We start from the raw sequence: 21637 nt of genomic DNA, 5'->3' as shown, positions 1-21637 counted from the left end.
TATTGTTTAATTTCCAATTAGTTTTTGATTTGCCTGTCCACGTGCCCTTACTAATTATTACTTTTATTGGATTATGATCTGAGGTTACATTTATTATTTCTGCTCTTTTGCATTTTGCAATGTTTCTATGCCCATGGCCAATCTTTGTGAATGTACCACGTGCAGCTGAAAAGAAGGTGTATTCCTTTTTGTCCCTATTTATTTTTCTCCACATATCTATTAAACCTAATTTTTCTAGGATTTCATTCACCTCTCTTATCTCTTTCTTATTTATTTTTTGATTTAATTTATCGAGATCTGAAAGAGGAATATTTAGATCTCTCACTAGTATGGTTTTACTATCTATTTCCTTCTTGAGATCTGCCAGTTTTTCCTTTAAAAATCTGGATGTGATACCATTTGGTGCATACATGTTGAGTACTGTTATTTCCTCATTGTCTATACTGCTTTTTATCAGGATGTAATTACCTTCCCTGTCTCTTTTAATCATATCTATTTTTACTTTGGCTTTGTCATGAATCATGATTGCCACTCCTGCCTTCTTTTTCTCATATGAAGCCCAAAAGATTTTGCTCCAGCCCTTAACCTTAAACCTGTGTATGTCCACCCACTTTATATGTGCTTCTTGTAGACAACATATGGTAAGATTTTGATTTCTAATCCACTCTGCTATTTGCTTCTGTTTTATGGGCGAGTTCATCCCATTCAAATTCAGAGTTATAATTATCAGTTGTGTATTCCCCAATATTTTGGTATCCTCTCCTAGTTCTACCTCTTCTTCTTACACTATTTCCTTTTAAACCAGCGGTTTGCTTTAAGCCAATAACCTTTGTCCCTCCCTTGATTTACTTCCTTTTCCACCCCCTCTCTTATTATTCCCCTCCTTTTATTTTTTAAAGCCTAATGAATTCCCTCCCTCCTATCCTCCCCTCCCTTTTTTGACATCCCCACTCTCATGCTCCCCTTGGTTAATCCCCTTCTGACTTTCTCAGTAGGGTTAGATAGAATTCTTCCCTCTCAGGGTTAATTTCGCTGAGAGTAAGGTTTAAATATTACCTCTTAATGCTCTTTTCCTCTCCTTCTCATAATAGTATTCATCCCCTCCCCTTCCCATGCTCTCTTTGTGTGGTATACAATATCCTATTTTTCTTATTCATTCAAGTTTCTCTTGGTGCCATCTACTATTCACCCCCTTCTTCCCCCTCATCTCATCTTAGACTTTTTAGTGCTCTAACCTCTCCCTATCAATAATTCTTCTTAGTTCTATAATAGTGAATACAGTTTTTGAAAATTACACATAACATTTCTCCATATAGGAATACAAATAATTTGATCTTATTAAAGCCCTTATAGAGGCAAATTTAAAAAGAAGAGTTTTCTTTCTTCCCCCTCTGTTTCTTATTTACCTTTTCATGTTTCTCTTGTTTTTTGTGGTTGGATATTGAACTTTCCATTTAGTCCTGATCTTTTCTGTGCAAATACTTGGAAATCTTCTATCTTGTTGAATGCCCATACTTTCCCCTGGAAGTGTATAGTCAGTTTTGATGGGTAGGTGATTCTTGTTTGTAAACCCACTTCTCTTGCCTTTCTGAATATCATACTCCAAGCCTTGTGGTCTTTTAGTGTGGAGGCTGCCAGATCCTGTGTGATCCTGATTGGTGCCCCTTAGTATCTGAATTGTCTCTTTCTGGCTTCTTGTATTATTTTTTCTTTTACTTCGAATCTCTTGAATTTGGCTATTATATTCCTGGGGGTTGTCTTTGCAGGGTTTAGTGTAGAGCGTGACCTATGGATCCTTTCAATGTCTATTTTACCCTCTTGTAGAACTTCAGGGAAGTTTTGCTGAATAATTTCTTTTAGTATGGAGTCCAAATTTCTATTAATTTCTGCTTTTTAAGGAAGACCAATGATTCCCAAATTGTCTTTTCTAGACCTGTTTTCTTGATCTGTCAATTTCTCAGTGACATATTTCATGTTTCCTTCTATTTTATCTGTCTTTTGACTTTGCTTTTTTTGTTCTTGCTGTCTTGAGAGATCATTGGCTTCTACTTGCCCAATTCTAGTCTTTCGAGACTGGTTTTCTGTTATAACCTTTTGATTTTCCTTTTTGATTTGCTCTATCCTGTTTACCAGCTGTTTAATTTTGGTTTCCAACTTGCTTACCATTTCGTTTGATTTTGGGGTATCTTTCTCCAATTGGGAGTTTCTGTCCCTTAACCTGTTAATTTCCTTTTGAGCTATTTCCCACTTCTCTCACCAAGTCTCTTCCATATTTCTTATGATCTCACATTTGAACTCTTCAAGAGGATGTGGCCAATTTTCATTTTTTTGGGAAGGTTTGGATGTGATTACTTGTTTGTTCTCCTCTGATGTTTGCTCTGTTGTCTGGATTTTTTCTATGTAAAAGTTGTCGAGTGTTAAAGATTTCTTCTTGATTTTTCTCTTTTGGGGTTCTTATGTGGGGTTTGCAATTATTATTATTTCTTTCTCACTCAGAAGTCTGGGGTGAGACAGACAGGCTCTGCTTATGGAGCTGTGGAGCAGTTTTCACCTGAGTCAGAGAGCCTTGTTCCCTCTCAGGCTTATCCTTGTGGCCACAGTGGGTCTACACTCTCTAGGCTCCTGAGGTCTTAAGTCTAGTTGTTCTCAGGGTCAAGCCTCCTGGTGGTCCCCTTGCTTGCTCCTCTGTCCGAAGCTCCTTTAACAGTCTTAGGGTGCTACTTCCACAGTCATGCACCCCTCTGCACTGAGTGCCCACCCAAGATCCACGCCTGTGCTCAGGGTCTAGGTCTGTGCCTACATCCACACCTGCACCTGAGCCTGCACTCAAGGTCTGTGTTCAAAGTTTGGTTCTTTAACTTCTTGGTGTCTTAAGTCTTGCTATTCTCAGGAGCAGGCCCTGGTGATACCAGGTAGCTGCCAAGAAGTTAATGAATGTCCCAAACTTGCTCTATCTCTTGTGCACTGGAGTTGGCCCTGTAGGTGGGGGGGGAGGGGTTGCTCAGCTTGCGTTTTAGTGAGAGCTATTTCACCCCCTTATGCTGATTGATTTATTCAGTTGTCACAGACCACTTAAAGTAACTAAAAGTATGTTAGCCCAGATATCTCTGTCAAGTGAAAATACCTCTACTGACTCAAACAATAAAAGTTATGAACTAGGAATAGTATTAAAACTGGATTTTAATCTAGTCCCCACTCCTGGTCTGTATTATAAATTTATAGATAGCCAATATTAATGGGCAAAGGCATCTAAGTGGCACAAGAGATAGAGCACTGGACTTAGGAAGACCTGAGTTCAAATATGGACTCAGATACTTACTAGCTGTGACTATGGGCATAACTTTACCCTGTTTGCCTCAGTAAAATGAATTGAAGAAGGACATAGTAAACTACTCAAGGATTTTTGCCTAGATAATCCCATGGATGGCCAGTACTTTTCAGAATAATGTGTATTGGGTTATGTTTATGATTTAGATCAAGTTTTCAGGGGAAGGTATGACTAGGGCTACAACATTTTAACATAGTAGCTATGACAGGATAATGATATGAAGAAAACAGTAGGATTGCTATAACAGTTAATGAGTATATTAAACAAGGAATGTATTACATAAGTAAGGAATAATGAGTATATTATGTAAGGATCTCCCCTTTCTAAATCATTCTCTTCATGACTTTCAAAGGGATATTCTTAGAATACAGATCTCACTATTTCATTGTCCTGCTTGATTGAAGCTGAGGTTGTGTTAGTAGATAATATTAGGAAACCATGGAGGCTCCTACATGAGATCCATGATGATACAAAAGATATGAATGGAATAATCCATCTAGGAAAGAACAAAAGGCCATTTAATGATGTGTTGCCCAGGTCATGACTTCCTATGGAGTGGTTGGTCTAAAGATTAAGTCCATCAGTGAATTTGCATAATGTAAGTTTTGCAGATTTTCTGTGAGTTGTGTCAAGAATTGAATGGAATGAAAACTGAAAGACAGCATTTATTTGGAAGGTTTCTCAGTGCTTTTTTCACTGCTTCAAGGTGAAACAATAATCACTCTTTGTAACCAATTACAATCCAGCTTGTGCTACGTTGCTATAGAATTCCATGTTTCAAAAATCAAACATATGGACAAGCTAAAGAATAATGGAGGAAAAAAGAGGAGGATAAAAAAGGCAAGAGAATCCCCAACTCAGGGAACACTAGGCCATTTCTGGCCATGTGTCAGAAGTTTGAGATTTAAGGTATCTTTCACCTGTGCCCCACCATGGGACAGAGCAAGGAAATAATTGCTGCCTGGAGAGAACAGCTGTTTTGCAGAAAACTATGTTAAGACTCTTCTCAGCCCAAGGGCCAAATTTCTTTGAAAGAACAGAAACTCACCTGGTTTGAGGATGACTGACAAAGATTCTACCTTAGAAAAAACCAATGTGAGCACTGCAAATGCCAAGGAAGAACAAAACTTTGTGGCTAGTGCTGCAGAGGAGAAATTCAGTGCTACTTTAATGAAACCAAATCCCAAACAACCAGCAAATAGTTCAGATCCTGGGAAGGAAGGGGAGTGGGGTAATCTCATTTTAAAATTCTGGCATTCAAGTTTTACAATGAATACCTTAGTAAGTTCTGAAAGAAATCAAATTCCAATCAACAAATGTCTATAAGTGATTGACATAAACTACTTTTTTGTTATCTATTTGATAATATGGTAAAAGAGACAGAAGGCTAAAGTATCCTTATTAATGAACACCTACTATGTATAAAAGGTGCTGGAGATCATAAAAAAGAATGTCACCACAGAATACCTGCTCTCAAGAAGCTTACAATCTAGATGAACAGATAAGATATGAACATTAAATAATAAGATGAGCTAACTATGAGATGCAGTCTGGTGTGCAACAAGTTTAAGTCCTTCTTTTGACCTAAACAAGGTGTTTCATCATGGACAAATCTCATCACCTCTCAGCATAATAGACAACTCTCAAAGATGAATGATAACTGAGTTGTCAACCTGAATCTGTGAATGGAGTTCTTATGCTAGGAGTTCACTTTATTAGTAAAACTATACTATTCCTACCCCCATCCTGCAAAGGATCCAAGAAATATGATTAGGCAGTGTTAAAAGAAAGGTGTTAAGAGGTTCAGAAGATGGAGATAACATCAATAAAATTATTCATTCAACAGGAAAAAAAGGCAAAGGATATTTAACAACTACTTCTAGGTCAAGGAGTGAGGAAATGAATGAACAGGAAAACAGATGGGATTATCTTATAGTATATCAAAAGATTATAGATGGACAGCTTGAATGTTGTGCTGGTCCCCAAGAAATGTTAAAAAGGCCTAGGAAAGCAGACACTTCCTAGCTATGTGGCCCTGAGCAAGTCACTTAACCCCCATTGCCTAACCCTTACCACTCTTCAGTCTTGGAACCTATTCTTAGTATTTATTCCAAGATGGAAGGTAAGGGTTTTTTTAAAGGCATAGGAAGGGAACTGAGTACTTCATCCATGGGTGATAGGTAAAATTCCTAAAGGGTGAAAGCATGTAGAGGGGTCTTAGCATGCATTGGTGGAAGGAATGTGCCAATGTAATTGAAATAAAGGTGTGGCAATATTGAAACAAATTTGGAGGAAAGAAAAAAAAGAATGGACAGAATATATCAGAATTTTTTGAGATATTTGTTGTCTGAGATTATTCTAATATTTGACCTGTCTCAGGCAACCCTCCATAGATTTTCCTGACTTAAGCATCAGAACTATTCTATAGGGCAGTGATGGGCAAACTACAGCCTGTGGGCCATATTTAGCCCCCTGAAATGTTCTATCAGGCTTCAAGACATAATTACTAATGTGACAAATACAATGAGTAGGATACAATACAAAACTTTGAAAGAGTTGCCTTAGAAACAGACTGACAGATGAGCCTTTACTTTCCTCTTTAAAAAGTTTGCCCATCAGTGGCCTAGGGGATACATAGAAAGTTGGATTTATTGGTGAAAATTGTGATCAGATCATGATCAAAACAAATTAGGATGCCCTTAGACTTTCTAGTACAATGACACTTGACCAGGGCTATTTCTCATTGCAGTGCCCGACAATGATGGAGCAAATGACCTGTTACTGTCTGAAATGAGGCTAGAATGTACAGTTATAAGAATATAGATCCAGAAATATAAGGATATCCTTTTCAGGAACCATCACTGCTATAGGAGATGTAGAGAGAAACAGGGAGATGCCAGGGGCCTGTTCTATGGTAGGACTCTCAATGTCTGAACACTATGTCTAATGTTATAATGGCATCTACCTATCCCTATGGACATAGGCCCCATAGCTATTCATTTAAATTTTTTTATTTAATGCAAATTATGTTAGATTCATTAGTTATCTAGAACCTTACTCCCCAAGGAATCTATTGTTTTTTCTCTCACTTGATCCCCAAACACCTTTAGGAGACTGAGTGAATAAAATAATTAGGAGGAAAAACTCACATCCTTGCCCAGAATACTTGGACTTTTTTTCAGAAATACACAGTGACAAGTCTGTACATTTCTTTTCATTTCCAGTATCCTAGCTTCATTTCAGCTAGTAAGATTTCTGATTTTTATTCAAAAGTTAGTTGAGAGACAAAAGAGTGGCCAGCAGCACTAAATCTTTGGAGATGGGCATCAGTCACAAAGATGGCTGTGAGTTGTGAGGTTCTAGGGACCAGATTTAGGCTATGCTCTAAAATGTCCATAAAATTGAAATATTGAAATAAACCCAGGAAGAACTGCAGAGATAAAACAATTCAATTTCCTTTTTTATAGGAGAGGAAATTGAGACTAAAGGAAGTTAAGATCCCAAATACCTTGATCTATAACTAGAATTTTAAGTCTAGTTGAGTTTCCTCAGAGCTTAATGTAAATGTACTGATAGTCTCAGCCCACAGAATAACTATTCCATGACCTAAGTAATAGAGTAATAGCTTCACAGTGTTCTTCCCACCTGCCTGCACTGTTGTTCATCTTTGTGTCCTACCAAGGGTTTGGGGGTTATTCTGGCCACTGATGAACTCTATGAAGCACTATCAGAAAAGTAAGTATGAAAATAATTTTCACATGACATATTTTCTCATCTTGTACCTGTGAAGATTCTGATTGCTTCCTCATTTCCTGAATACAAAAACATAGTGATCAGGATCAATCTACTTCAAACATCAAAATATGTAAAATATGAGAACAAAAGAGAACAAAAACCTTGAAATTACTTTAGATATGTCAGGGAGAGAGCCAACAATTAGATATGTCACAGCTTTTAGAAAATAACAATATGTTTGAATTTTACATTCTCATAATAGTAGAGAGCTAAGCAACAGACCAATGTCTGTTTTGAGAGGGGTTTGGAGCAGATGTGCAACCAGCAGTCTCTATTTGACCTGGGATCTTGGAGAGTGGTGAAGGTCATAAAGACTGAAGATATCATCCTGCAAGTCAACTCTGAGTAGGGAAGAGGCCTGTATTCTGGTGGACAGCTTGCAGGCATCTTTCCCTACCTGGTTACTTTTTGATCATTGGCTGTGGAGGAGTTGGTTCCTGGTATCCTGAAGACATCTCTGGATCAGGATCATTGTGAGAACCCAAGCCCTCTTCCTCAGGTCCTTAGCCAAGATGTTACCTGGCCAAAGCCAGGTTGGCTAAGGAACTTACCCTTTTGACTCCAGTCCTGGGCAGTTAGTGTAATGCAGAATACAAGAGAACTTGCATCAATCCTGCATTACATTAGACATAGTTTCACCTCACCCCCTCTCCTATCCTCTCAAAAAACAATTAAACTGTTTCCCTGTGTGTTTTCTTTGTACCTTGAAGTTCCCATAGTGTGTATTTATTATACTCTGAATTTATCCCTTGTCTAGGTGGAGCAGGGTGACAGTTAAGACCTAACTGTCACTTCCATCAACAGTCATTTCCCTTAACAGCTAAACCCAGTTTCCCTAACTTGTTAAGTTCCCACCTATTGTCCATTTTTGTTTCCTACTCACCCTTCTGAACCCACGTATAATATTTAAGTTAACTCCCCTGGTTTTCTCCATAAGAATAAGTAAGAGCCAGGACATGAAACTAGATTTTCTGAAGCCCCAGGTGGCACAGTGGGAAAAGTGCCAGCTGTTTAAGTCAGGAAGACTTGAGTTCAAAACTAATTTTAGCCATTTATTAGCTGTGTGATCCTTAGTAAGCCACTTAATCTCTATTTGCTTTAGTTTTCTCAATTGTAGAATGAAGAGAAAAATAACACACCTTCTAGAGCTGTGAGATTCAAATGAGATAACAGTGCCTGGCATATAATTAAAGGCTTTGTAAATGCTAACTATTGTTTTTTCTCTCCAAGCTTTTTAAAGAAATGATTACATGTATTAACTAATTTCCACACAAATTTTCCTAAGGTACATCATTTAACTTATCTCCATCCCTGCCTTTCCTTTCCCCTGTCGGTACTGGCAGGGAATTAGATTTGGGCTCTACATGTATTATCATGTAAAATATAATTCCATCTTGTTCATTTTTGTAAGTGAGTAATTTTATAATACAAAAACACCAAAACATATACCCAAGCAAAACAATTGAAAAATCATATGCTTTCATCTGCAATTTAATTCCAACTGTTAGTTTTTCTGAAGGTGGATAGCATTCTTGTCATAAGTCCCATAGAATTGTCCTGGATCATTTCTTTGGCAATAATTGCTAAATCTATCATAGCTGATGACTCCATAATATTGCAGTTACTGTTTACAATGTTTTCCTGATTCTGATTATTTCACTCTGCATCAGTTCATGAAGGTTATTCCTGCTCTTTCTGAAATCATCCTATTCATCACTCCATACAGCATGCACAATAATATTCCATCACCATCTATACTACAACTTGTTTATCCATTCCCCAATTGATAGACATCCCTTTATTTTCCAATTCTGTGCCATCATACTTCTGTATGCTCTACCTGTTATTATTGCTATAATTATTTTAGCTATTCTTCTCACTCCATTGCAGTGCTATAGACTGTGGCTGAGGAAAGAAGCAAAGAATATTAATTCCCAAGAAATCATAAAGTACAGGTAGAGACAATGGAAGAGTGGAAGTTACTTGTTTCCCTTTCCCACTCATCACTTATTTGCACTATCTCCTTAGACACAGACTCTTTCTTTTTCTTTCATTTGCAGATCCATCAGAATTCATTAATCAGGAATGAGAAATCACACAGGGATAACATTGTTTATCCTACGAGGACTGACAGATGACCCACAGCTGCAGGTTGTGCTTTTTATCTTTCTGTTTCTCAACTATATGCTCAGTATAATTGGAAACCTGACAATCATCACTCTCACCTTGGTGGATCCCCATTTGAAAACTCCAATGTATTTTTTCCTCAGAAACTTCTCCTTTTTAGAAGTCTCATTCACAACATCCTGCATTCCCAGATACATTTATAGCATATCCACTGGGGACAATACTGTTACTTATAATGCCTGTGCTACACAACTATTTTTTCTCATCTTTCTTGGGGCAGCAGAGTTCTTTCTTCTGGCCACCATGTCCTATGATCGCTATGTGGCCATCTGTAAACCTCTACATTATACAACTATCATGAATAACAAAGTATGTAACCAGCTCCTGCTGAGTTCTTGGCTGTCTGGGCTGCTGATCATTCTTCCACCACTTAGCCTGGGCCTCCAATTAGAATACTGTGACTCCAATGTTATTGACCATTTTGCCTGTGATGGATTTCCCGTGTTAGACATTTCATGCACAGACACAACTTTAATAAAGAAGATAGGTTTGATTGATGCCATATTGACACTCATCATCACCTTACTCTTTGTGATTTGGTCTTATGCCTCCATTGTCCGGACTATTCTGAGATTCCCCTCTGCCCAGCAAAGACAAAAGGCCTTTTCCACTTGTTCATCCCACATGATTGTTGTTTCCATCTCATATGGTAGTTGCATCTTCATGTATGTCAAATCTTCTGAAAATGAAATGGTAGCTTTGAACAAGGTGGTGTCAGTTCTCATGACCTCTGTTGCACCAGTGATGAACCCCTTTATTTATGCTCTGAGGAACAAACAAGTCATACAAGCTTTTAAGGACTTTGTTAAAAGGATTACAATTCTCTTAAAGCAGTAAAAGACTACTGAGCTCCAGATGCCAAATGGTTAAAAAAAGCTCTTCATAATTCTGCAACCCTTTATCATTTTTCTTGCTAATCATATTCCAAAGTCTACAAAATATTACCTTATCCTTGCTCCTTTTTGTCATTTAGAGAGTCATCCCTTTTTCTCTACTGATAAATGTATCCCCTCCTTATATGCTATGAAATCTGTAGTTCTTTCTGCCCTCTCCCTCATAGCTCCTCTAAGGCCTTGCTATTGAGTGTAATCCTTCTCTAATCCATTCACTCAAGCTCAACTACTCTCAGACAGATTGAGGTGATTGATAAGGAGCATGACTTGGAATCTGGAAGTCTTAGACTCATATTCTTCTTCATAAATCTGCTAGCTTTAGGACTCTGGCAAGTCACAGGATTATAGGTTTAGAAGAGTAATGGACTTTAGATGTCATATATTACCCTCTCTTTTTATAGATAAGTAAACAGACCAAGAATGATAAAGTGATTTGCCCAAATTCATAACAATTAGATTTCAGCTATGGCCTCATCCCAAAGTCAATTTTCTTTCATGGTTGTTTATTTTTTCTTTGCAGCTCTGTAACCAAACTCAAGACAATTTTGCCATGACTAAAGGAAAAATTATGTTGTGTAGTTCCACTCACCATCCCTTTGATTTTTTCTCCTCCAAAAATATGTGTCATTTCTTTGTCTGTTAGAATATAAGCTCTTTCAAGACAGAGAGTACCCTGGTTTGTATTCTTTGTATTTGTATCTCCACCTCTCAGCACAGTATTTGGTGCATAGTAGGTCCTTAACAATCATTGATTCACTGGAAGTGAATGTAGACATTATAGGAAGTTATGCAAACTATATAGGAACTATTGACATGGATCTCACTTGCTAACAATCCCAAATATATGTATCTTCTGGAGAAACCTGCAAAATGGAGGAGGTAGATGAACTAAACAGCCTGTAATGTTTCTTCCACTTCTAAATCTATGATGCTATGAATCTGTCATTCTATGACTGTATCTGTAGGAATGTTGGAATTCTCTGGAGAATGAGAGTCCACCCCTTTATACACCTTAAGTGCCTTTCCCTTACCTGGGAAAAATACAATGAACATTAGAGTTATCTTGCCTCTTTGTTGAAATAGTTGTATTTTCTGTGTTTAGTTTTCTGTGGGATATGAAAAAGAGGCCCTTTTCTGTTTTTTGAAAAAAAAATTGAAAAAATATGTATTCACTTGTTTGTACTTGCACGATGGAACTGAGAGTTCCTTATGTTTTCTGTAGAGGCCATATTCTTAGGTGGCCAGTAGGAAGGAAATCTTAGAAAGAAGAGTAGAAATGCAACTCATCAAGAGCCATATGAAAATAATTCTCTAGTTGATAAATAATGAAATAAATGTGATTTGTATGAATGAAGTTTCATGTCACATCTAAGAAATTGGCAAAGAACATAAAAGAAGTGTCGAGAGAACTTTGTGAAGTTCTAACTTCATGTATGTAATGTACACTAACATGACATATTGATGTCAATGTAAAATTGTTCAACATTCCTGGAAAATTATTCAATGCCTGAAAATCTAAACCATTCTTGACCTTAGAGTCACAGATATGTGTGTTTTGTACTTATGTATGTATGTATGCATGCATGCATGTATGTATATATGCTAAGGACATCAAAGGCATCTATTCTAAAAGATTTTTTTATTGCTCAGGTGTGTCCTGGTTCTATATATCCCCTTTAGTGATAAGTGATTTAAAAAAAAAAAACAGACGGTAGCTAATAAAACCAGAAGACTAAAGCGATATTATGATTAAAAATGAGGATGGCCGCCGAGATCAAAAGGGAGAATAGTATTTTAATAAAAGCCATGCTGATAGAGATAAACTGACCACGCACTTGTAAGAAACCTATTCCAACCTCACCTCCGCCATTTACCTTTCCTCTCTCCACAAGCTCAGGTAGCTAAAAGAGCCAGGTAGCTAAAGAGGAAGTTCAAAGTCACTTCCCCCCTATTTAAAACAGTCCCTCACCTTGAAGACGTCATCCAAAACAGGAAACCCATGAAACCCATTGGACCACGGGAAATGTAGTTCCAAGTATGCCAAGTGATTTTAAATGGCACAGCAAATAGGAGAACTCAAGTGGATAGATGTAATTTCCACTTAGAAAACTCCCTAAATACCCAGCCATGGTCTTTGGGTATTCTGGCCCCCTGTTAGTGAGAGTAAAGCAGAATCACCTTCTCTCACTGGCCAGTCATGCAAAACGCCTTGGAAACAATGTTATATAAAACCAGTATCTCTATTTATTCAAAGAGAGGGTACAAACTGAGGATCAGTATGAGGTGTTCCTGACTCTAAAGGATTTAGCTATCCAACCCACCACACACTTTATCCCTCACAAGAAGGAGTATTCCAGTCTTCAAGCTAACATACCAGCTACCTATTTCTACCTAGGTGTTCCCCAAAAAAAACTGACTAAGCTGCCTATCTATGACCCTCAGTAGCTGGTTTGGTTGAGTTCAAAAGCTGCCTCCAAAACCTGTTAAGATTGTTCTCAAAATGGCTAAGTCCAACCCCAGCGGGTCTGAACCCTGAGGTAACACCTCAAAGCAGGGGTCGGCAATGGCTCTCGAGCCATATCTGGCTGCACCTCCCAACCTACCAGTCCAGGCAGAGCCCCAGCATGTGCCCCAGTGGGCCCTTCAGCCCCCACCCCATATTCCAGCACCTTCCACCTCCATCCTCCTCCTTCCACAGGTGTTTATGACTCTCATGGCCAAAAAGGTTGCCGACCATTTCCTCAAAGTCAACCTGACAGGATTTTAGACAAAACCTTCTGGAAAATTGATAAAAACACAGCAGGTATATCCTTTTGCTAGATGTTCTCCAGTCAAACTGAAAACCTTCCAAGATGGTTTTAGGTTTTTTTTTTGTTCTCCACAAATGGGCTGAGGTAGCTAAGCTCCAGTAAACCAGCCTTTCCATCTCCTTTCAGGACAGGAAGAGCTCCTGTGCTTCCAAAGGAAGTCACTCACCTAACAGTTGTCCCTTCCAAACTGTTCCTCCTCTGCCACCTGCCTGCTAAAATCCTTTCTCTAGAGTTCCTATCATGTGCCTTAAAGACAACCTTCAACTTCTCTTAAATCTTATCCTTATCTCTATGCTTTTCCCATTATATTTCCTCCCTCTGATCATTTGAGTAAATTTGTTGAAAACAAATTACTCAAATGATCACTAGTAAATATATAAATCCCCCTTATTGTAAACTTATCTTATTATATACTTAGTGAAAAAATAAACAAACAGTCCTATTCTAAATTTATCTATATTTCCTACTCCTATTCACTACCTTACTCTAGGGATATACTATAGGGAAAAAAGGGAAATAGAGAATTACAATAAGCTGTTTTACAGAAAGCAAAAACAAAATGTAAACATTTGCAAAAAACAATAGTAGATAATCCAAAATATCAAATGCAGAAGAATATAATAATAAAATTCCAAAAATGCAAAATGCAAAACTTCTACAAAAATAGTTGTTACAAAGAATATACTGTCATTCTAAAAGTAATATAGAAAACCAAATCTGTCTAAAAATCTTATACTAATCTACCAAAATTGCAAAGAGAAAATTTCAACAAACTCAATGTAGCTCATGCTTTTACAAAAACAATAATTTCTCTATCTAATCATGCAAAAATTATTTCAAAACTTTTGCCAAAATTTATGCAAAGTGCATTTAAAAATCTTAGCTGGATAATTCAAAACAAAACTTTTCTCTATGCTAAACTTTATCCTAGTAAAGAAAACAAAACTGATTACAGATAACTGAAAATTGGGTTTCCTATCTTCAAAATCTAAGTTTTCCTAACATTATAACTATTCACACAGCTAATTTACAGAAATCTGTATATATTTACATCTATATACAAATTATTTCTTTACAAATCTATAAATATATACAGATCTAATAAAAATTTTAACTCTTGCAACTTTGTAACAATTCACAATATAATACAAAGAACCTGTACTTTATTAACATGTTTACATATTTTGCTATTCTATGTATGTTATCTGTAAACAATGGTGCAACATTTATATACAGAGTATGTTATAGATTTATGTAAAAAGTATATTACAAATTTATACATGTATATGTCAGGAAGATAAATGTCCTCCCTCTGACAATACCAAAATCTATATAAAGACATATGTCTTTTATGATGTTATCTGAACAGAGTGTTAGAAAAACAAAACTTTCCATTTAGGTAAGACCTTATAAAACTAAAGTGAATATTGATTATACTCAGTACCATTTTTGCCCAGGTAATCCATATGTATCCATTTATTAACAGTTTAAGGATGGGACTTCCTGGTTAAGATGGTGGCAGACTAAAAAGCAGCTGCTTAACCTCTCCGAACTGAAACATATAGGACTCCTAAAGAAGACATAAAAACAAATACAGAGGAACAAAGGGACTCCACAACAGGGTGCAGGATTGGAGGTACATGGAATCAGGGCATTTCCATGCTATAAAAGGGTGAAACAGCTCTCACTAAAATGTGAGCAGAGCAACCCTCTACCCCACCCCACACCACCTATAGTGCCGAAGCCAGCACACAAGAGTTAGAGCAAGTTTGGGGCACACATTAAGTCCTTGGCAGCTACCTGGGGTCACCAGGGCCTGCTCCTGAGAGCAGTAAGACTTAAGACCCTGAGAAGCTAAAGAAAGTGCATGGATTTTGAACACAGACCCTGAGCTCAGGCACAAGTGCGGGCATGGACGCAAGCCCAGACATGGATCCTGGGCGGAGGTGAGGACCTTGAGTGAGGACCCAGTGCAGAGGGGTGCACAACTGTGGTAGCAGCTCCCTGAGACTGGTAGAGGAGCCTTGGGCAAAGGAACAAGCAAGGGGACCACCAGGAGGCTTAACGTTGAGAACAACTAGACCTGAAACATCAGGAGCCTAAAGAGTGCAGACAGACCCCAAGTATGAGGATAAACCTGAGAGGGCAAAGGGCTAACAATGGCAAGCCAGAGACAAGAACCCCAAAAGAGAAAGATCATCAAGAAGAAATCTTTAACACTTGACAACTTTTACATAGATAAAATCCAGAAAAAGAGAAAACAGCAGAGGAGAACAAACAAGTAATCATATCCAAACCTTCCCAAAATGAAAACTGGCCACAAGCTATTGAAGAGTTCAAATCTGAGATGATGAGAAAGATGGAAGAGATCTGGCAAGAAAATAACAGTTTAAAAGGCAGAATTTTGCAATTAGAAAGTGAGGCTAAGAAATCAAATGAACTGATAAGCAAACTGAACACCAGAAATGACCAGATTGAAAAGGAAAACCAGTCCCTAAAGGCTAGAATTGAGCAATTAGAAGCTAATGATCTCTCAAGACAACAAGAACAAATAAAACAAAGTCAAAAGACTGATAAAATAGAAGGAAACATGAAATATCTCAATGAGAAAGTGACAGACCAAGAAAACCAATCTAGAAGAGACAATTTAAGAATCATTGGTCTTCCAGAAAAATCATAAATTAATAGAAACTTGGACTCCATACTTAAAGAAATCATTAAGCAAAATTGCCCTGAAGTTCTACAACAAGAGGGCAATATAGACATTGAAAGGATCCATAGATCACCCTCTACACTGGACACAGAAAAGTCAACACCTAGGAATATAATAGCCAAATTCAAGAGCTTTCAAGTAAAAGAAAAAATCTTACAAGAAGCCAGAAAGAGAAAATTCAAATATCAAGGAGCACCAATCAGGATCACACAGGATCTGGCAGCCTCCACGCTAAAAAGCCGCAAGGCTTGGAATATGATATTCAGAAAGGCAAGAGAACTGGATCTACAACCAAGAATCACCTACCCATCAAAACTAACTATATACTTCGAGGGGAAAGTTTGGGCACAAGATAGAAGATTTCCAAGTATTTGCATAGAAAAGACCAAGACTAAATGCAAAGTTCAATGTCCAACCACAAATATCAAGAGAAACATGAAAAGGTAAGTAAGAAACAGAGGGGAAAGAAAGAAAACTCGTATTTTTTAAATTTGCCTCTTTAAGGGCTTCAATAAGATCTAATTATTTGTATTACTATGTGGAGAAATGTTATGCATAATTCTCTGTAGTGAACACTATTCACTATTATAGAATTCACTATTATAGTAATTAGAAGAATTATTCATAGGGAGCGGTTGGAATACTAAATGGTCTAAAATAGTATGGGGGATGAGAAAGAGGGAGTTGAATGGTAGAGGACACCAAGAGAAACTTGAGTGAATAAGAAAAATAGGATATTCTGTAACACACAAAGAGAGCATGGGAAGGGGAGGGGACAAATACTATTATAAGAAGGAGAGGAAGAGAGCATTAAGAGGTAATATTTAAACCTTACTCTTAGTGTAATTAACCCTGAGAGGGAAGAGTAGCTTTATCCATTGGGATATAGAACTCTATCTAACCTTACTGAAAAAGTCAGAAGGGATAAACCAAGGGTAGCAGAGGAGTGGGGAGGTCAAAAAAGGGAGGGGAGAAGAAGAGGAAGAAATTCATTAGGCCTTAAAAATAAAAAAGAGGGGAATAATAATGGAGGGGTGGAAAGGGAAGTAAATCAAGGGAGGGGACAAGGGTTACTGACATAAAGCAAACCACTGGTTTAAAAGGAAATAGTGTAAGAAGAAGGGGTAAAACATACAAAGGTAGAGGATACAAAAATGTTGGGGAATACACAACTGATAATTATAACTCTGAATGTGAATGGGATGAACGAGCCCGTAAAAAGGAAGCAAATAGCAGAGTGGATTAGAAACCAAAATCCTACCATATGTTGTCTACAAGAAACACATATGAGGCAGGTGGACATACACAGGTTTAAGGTAAAGGGCCTGAGCAAAATCCTTTGGCCCTCAAATGAGAAAAAGATGACAGGAGTGGCAATTATGATTTCTGAAAAAGCCAAAGTAAAAATAGATATGATTTAAAAAGACAGAGAAGATCATTACATCCTGATTAAAGGCAGTATAGATAATGAGGAAATAACATTGCTCAATATGTATGCACCAAATGGCATAACAACCGGATTTGAAAAGGAGAAACCGGCAGAGCTCAAGAAGGAAATAGATAGTAAAACCATACTACTGGGAGATCTAAATATCCCTCTTTCAGATCTAGATAAATAAAATCTGAAAAATAAATAAGAAAGAGGTAAGAGAGATGAATGAAGTCCTAGAAAAATTAGATTTAATAGATATGTGGAGAAAAATAAATAGGAACAAAAAGAATACACCTTTTTTAAGCTGCACATGGTACATTCACAAAGATTGACAATGTAATATGACATAGAAACATTGCAAACAAATTCAAAGGAGCAGAAATAATAAATGTAACCTTCTTAGATCATAATGCAATAAAAATAATAATTAGTAAGGGCACCTGGACAGACAAATAAAAAACTAATTAGAAATTAAATAATATGATTCTCCAAAACCAACTAGTCAAAGAAGAAATCATAGAAACAATCAACAATTTCATTGAAGAGAATGACAATGATGAGACATCCTGCCAGACTCTGTGGGATGCAGTCAAGGCAGTACTCAAGGGAAAATTTATATCCCTGAGTGCATATATTAACAAATTAAGGAGGGCAGAGATTAATGAATTGGGCATGCAACTCAAAAAATTAGAAAGAGAGCAAATTAAAAATCCCCAGATGAAAACTAAATTAGGAATACTAATAATCAAGGGAGAAATTAATAAAATCGAAAGTAAAAGAACTATTAAATTAATAAATAAGACTAGAAGCTGGTATTTTGAAAAAAGAGATAAAATAGACAAAGTACTGGTCAATATAATAAAAAAAGGAAAGAAAAACCCCAAATTGACAGTATCAAAGATGAAAAGGGAGACCTCACCTCTAATGAAGGGGAAATTAAGGCAATCATTAAAAACTATTTTGCCCAATTATATGGCAATAAATATAGCAATCTAGGAGATATGGATGAATATTTACAAAAATACAAATTGCCTAGATTAACAGCAGAAGAAATAGAATACCTAATTAATCCCATATCAGAAAAAGAAATTGAACAAGCCATCAAAAAACTCCCTATGAAAAAATCACTAGGGCTTGATGGATACACAAGTGAATTCTATCAAACATTCAAAGAGCAACTAATCCCAATACTATACAAATTATTTGATATAATAAGCAAAGAAGGAGTCCTACCAAATTCCTTTTATGACACAAATATGGTACTGATTCCAAAGCCAGGTAGAACAAAAACAGAGAAAGAAAACTATAGACCAATCTCTCTAATGAACATAGATGCAAAAATTTTAAATAGAATATTAGCAAAGAGACTCCAGCAAGTAATTAAGAAGATCATCCACCATGATCAGGTGGGATTTATACCAGGAATGCAAGGATGGTTCAACATTAGGAAAACCATCCACATAATTGACCATATCAACAATCTAACAAACAAAAATCACGTGATTATCTCAATAGATGCTGAAAAAGCCTTCGACAAAATACAGCACCCATTCGTATTGAAAATCCTGGAAAGTATAGGAATAGAAGGACCTTTCCTAAAAATAATAAACAGTATATACCTAAAACCATCAACAAACATCATATGCAATGGGGATAAATTAGAAGCCTTCCCAATAAGATCAGGAGTGAAACAAGGATGCCCATTATCACCTCTATTATTTAACATTGTACTAGAAACACTAGCAATAGCAATTAGAGAAGAAAAAGAAATTGAAGGTATCAAAATAGGCAATGAGGAGACGAAGCTATCGCTCTTTGCAGATGATATGATGGTCTACTTAAAAAATTTTAGAGAATCAACTAAGAAGCTTGTAGAAATAATCAATAACTTTAGGAAAGTTGCAGGATACAAAATAAATGCACGTACATCATCAGCATTTCTATATATTTCCAACACATCACAGCAGCAAGAGGTAGAAAGAGAAACACCATTTAAAATCACCCTAGACAATATAAAATACTTAGGAATCTATCTACCAAAACAAGCACAGGAATTATCTGAACACAACTACAAAATACTTTCCAAACAATTAAAAGTAGATCTATACAATTGGAAAAATATTGATTGCTCCTGGGTAGGTCGAGCTAACATAATAAAAATGACCATTCTACCCAAATTAATTTACCTATTTAGCACCATACCTATCATACTATCAAAAAACTTTTTTACTGAATTAGGAAAAACTATAACTAATTTCATCTAGAATAACAAAAGATCAAGAATACCAAGGGAAATAATGAAAAAAAAATGTGAAGGAGGGTGACCTAGCAGTACCAGATATTAAACTGTACTATAAAGCAGTGGTCAACAAAACGGTATGGTATTGGCTAAGAGATAGAAGGGAGGATCAGTGGAATAGACTTGGGGTAAGTGACATCAACAAGACAGTGTATGATAAAGCCAAAGAGCCCAACTTTGGGGACAAAAATCCACTATTTGACAAAAACTTTTGTGAAATTTGGAAAACAATATAGGAGAGATTAGATTTAAATCAACATCTCACACCCTAAACCAAGATAATTCAGAATGGGCGAATGACTTGAATATAAAGAGGGAAACTATAAATTAGTTAAGTGAACATAGAATAGTTTACTTGTCAGATCTCTGGGAAAGGAAAGATTTTAAAACCAAGCAAGAGTTAGAGAAAATTACAAAATGTAAAATAAATGATTTTGATTATATCAAACTAAAAGCTTTTATACAAACAAAAACAATGTAGCCAAAATCAGAAGGGTAACAACAAATTGGGAAAAAATCTTTACATCAAAAAACTCTGACAGGGGTCTAATTACTCAAATATACAGCAGTTAAACCAATTGTATAAAAAAATCAAGCCATTCCCCATTTGATAAATTTGCAAGAGACATGAATAGGCAATTTTCAGATAAAGAAATAAAAAATAAGCACATGAGAAGGTGTTCTCAATCTCTAATAATTAGAGAAATGCAAATCAAAACAACTCTGAGGTACCACCTCACACCTAGCAGATTGGCTAAAATGAAAGAAGGGGAGAGTAACGAATGCTGGAGGGGATATGGCAAAACTGGGACATTAATGCATTGCTGGTGGAGTTGTGAACTGATCCAACCATTCTGGCTGGCAATTTGGAACTATGCTCAAAGGGCTATAAAAGAATGCCTGCCCTTTGATCCAGCCATACAATGGTATGCTGGGTTTGTACCCCAAAGAGATCATAGATAAACAGACTTGTATGAAAATATTTATAGCTGAGCTTTTTGTGGTGGCAAAGAACTAGAAAAGGAGCGTATGTCCTTCAATTGGGGAATGGCTGAACAAATTGTGGTATATGCTGGTGATGGAATACTATTGTGTTCAAAGGAATAATAAACTGGAGGAATTCCATGTGAACTGGAAAGACCTTCAGGAATTGATGCAGAGTGAAAGGAGCAGAGCCAGAAGAACATTGTACACAGAGACCAATACACTGTGGTAAAATATAATGTAACAGACTTCTGTACTAGCAGCAATGCAATGACCCAGTATAATTCTGAGGGATTTATGGAAAAGAATGTTATACACATTCAGAGGAAGAACTTCAGAAGTAGAAACACAGAAGAAAAGCAACTTGAACACATGGGTTGAGGCGGACATGATTGGGGATGTAGACTGGAAACTCCTTCTCCTTATCCTTATCCTCCTCCTCCTCCTCCTTCTTCTTCTCTTCCTTTTTCTTTTTCTTCAACTTTTTCTCCTTCATCCCTAGAGACTAATTTAACATGCAAGCAATGGAACCAAGTTTCTTTTTCTAAGATTTTTATCACGGAAGGTGAAACTAGAGTTACTATGTAAGGGCCCAGCCAAAATCGTTGGGTGTCTGATGTTTTCCCAAAAATTTTTATACAGACTGAATCACCTAGATTTATGTTGTGTAATGAATAATCAAGAGGACCACTCTTAACTAAAATTCCCATATCGTGTAGTTCTCTTAATCTGGTTTGTAAGGCAGTAATATAAGATGAAATTTGGATATCTCCTCCTAATATGGAAGAATAGGCAGTTTTGCAAGTTTTGACTTATAGTGGTGGGTTGCCATATACAATTTCATAAGGAGAAATATATATGTCTGCACAGGGTCTTGTACAGATAAAGAATAGTGCTAAGGGTAAGATGTCTGGACATTTTAAACATGTCTTGATATACAGTTTTCTAATGATTGTTTGAATTCCCTATTCATTCTTTCACTTGGCCTAAACTTTGTGGATGGTAAGGTACATGATATTTTGCAGAGGTTCCTAAATTTTCATAGATTTGTTTTAAAATATTATTGGGGAAATGAGAACCTTTGTCTGAGTCCATCTTAACAGGCAAGCAAAATCTTGGCATAATCTCCCTTAATATGATCTTAACCACAAAAGCTGATGTATTTTTAGGAGTTGGAAATGCTTCTGACATCTAGT

General features: G+C 36.7%; 1 protein-coding gene across 1 annotated transcript; it reads left to right on the top strand.

Moving 5' to 3' along the window:
• Positions 1 to 329: 329 nt before the first annotated feature.
• On the top strand, positions 330 to 10147 carry LOC123248766 (olfactory receptor 6C2-like). Its single transcript, XM_044677628.1, has 2 exons — positions 330 to 366; positions 9207 to 10147. The coding sequence occupies exons 1-2, from the start codon at positions 330 to 332 to the stop codon at positions 10145 to 10147; spliced, it is 978 nt and encodes a 325-aa protein (XP_044533563.1).
• Positions 10148 to 21637: the final 11490 nt, after the last annotated feature.

Source organism: Gracilinanus agilis, chromosome 5 (genome assembly GCF_016433145.1).
Source record: "Gracilinanus agilis isolate LMUSP501 chromosome 5, AgileGrace, whole genome shotgun sequence".
NCBI lineage: Eukaryota > Metazoa > Chordata > Mammalia > Didelphimorphia > Didelphidae > Gracilinanus > Gracilinanus agilis.
Note: the sequence above shows the minus strand (reverse complement) of the source record. Positions and strands in the feature narration are given on the sequence as shown.

Bases quoted from the DNA above. Each gene is read 5' to 3' on its own strand.
- LOC123248766 (XM_044677628.1), top strand. From the start codon at position 330: ATGGTTTTACTATCTATTTCCTTCTTGAGATCTGCCA. The intron at 367-9,206 runs GTTTTTCCTTTA...TTCATTAATCAG, and splicing joins TTCCTTCTTGAGATCTGCCA to GAATGAGAAATCACACAGGG.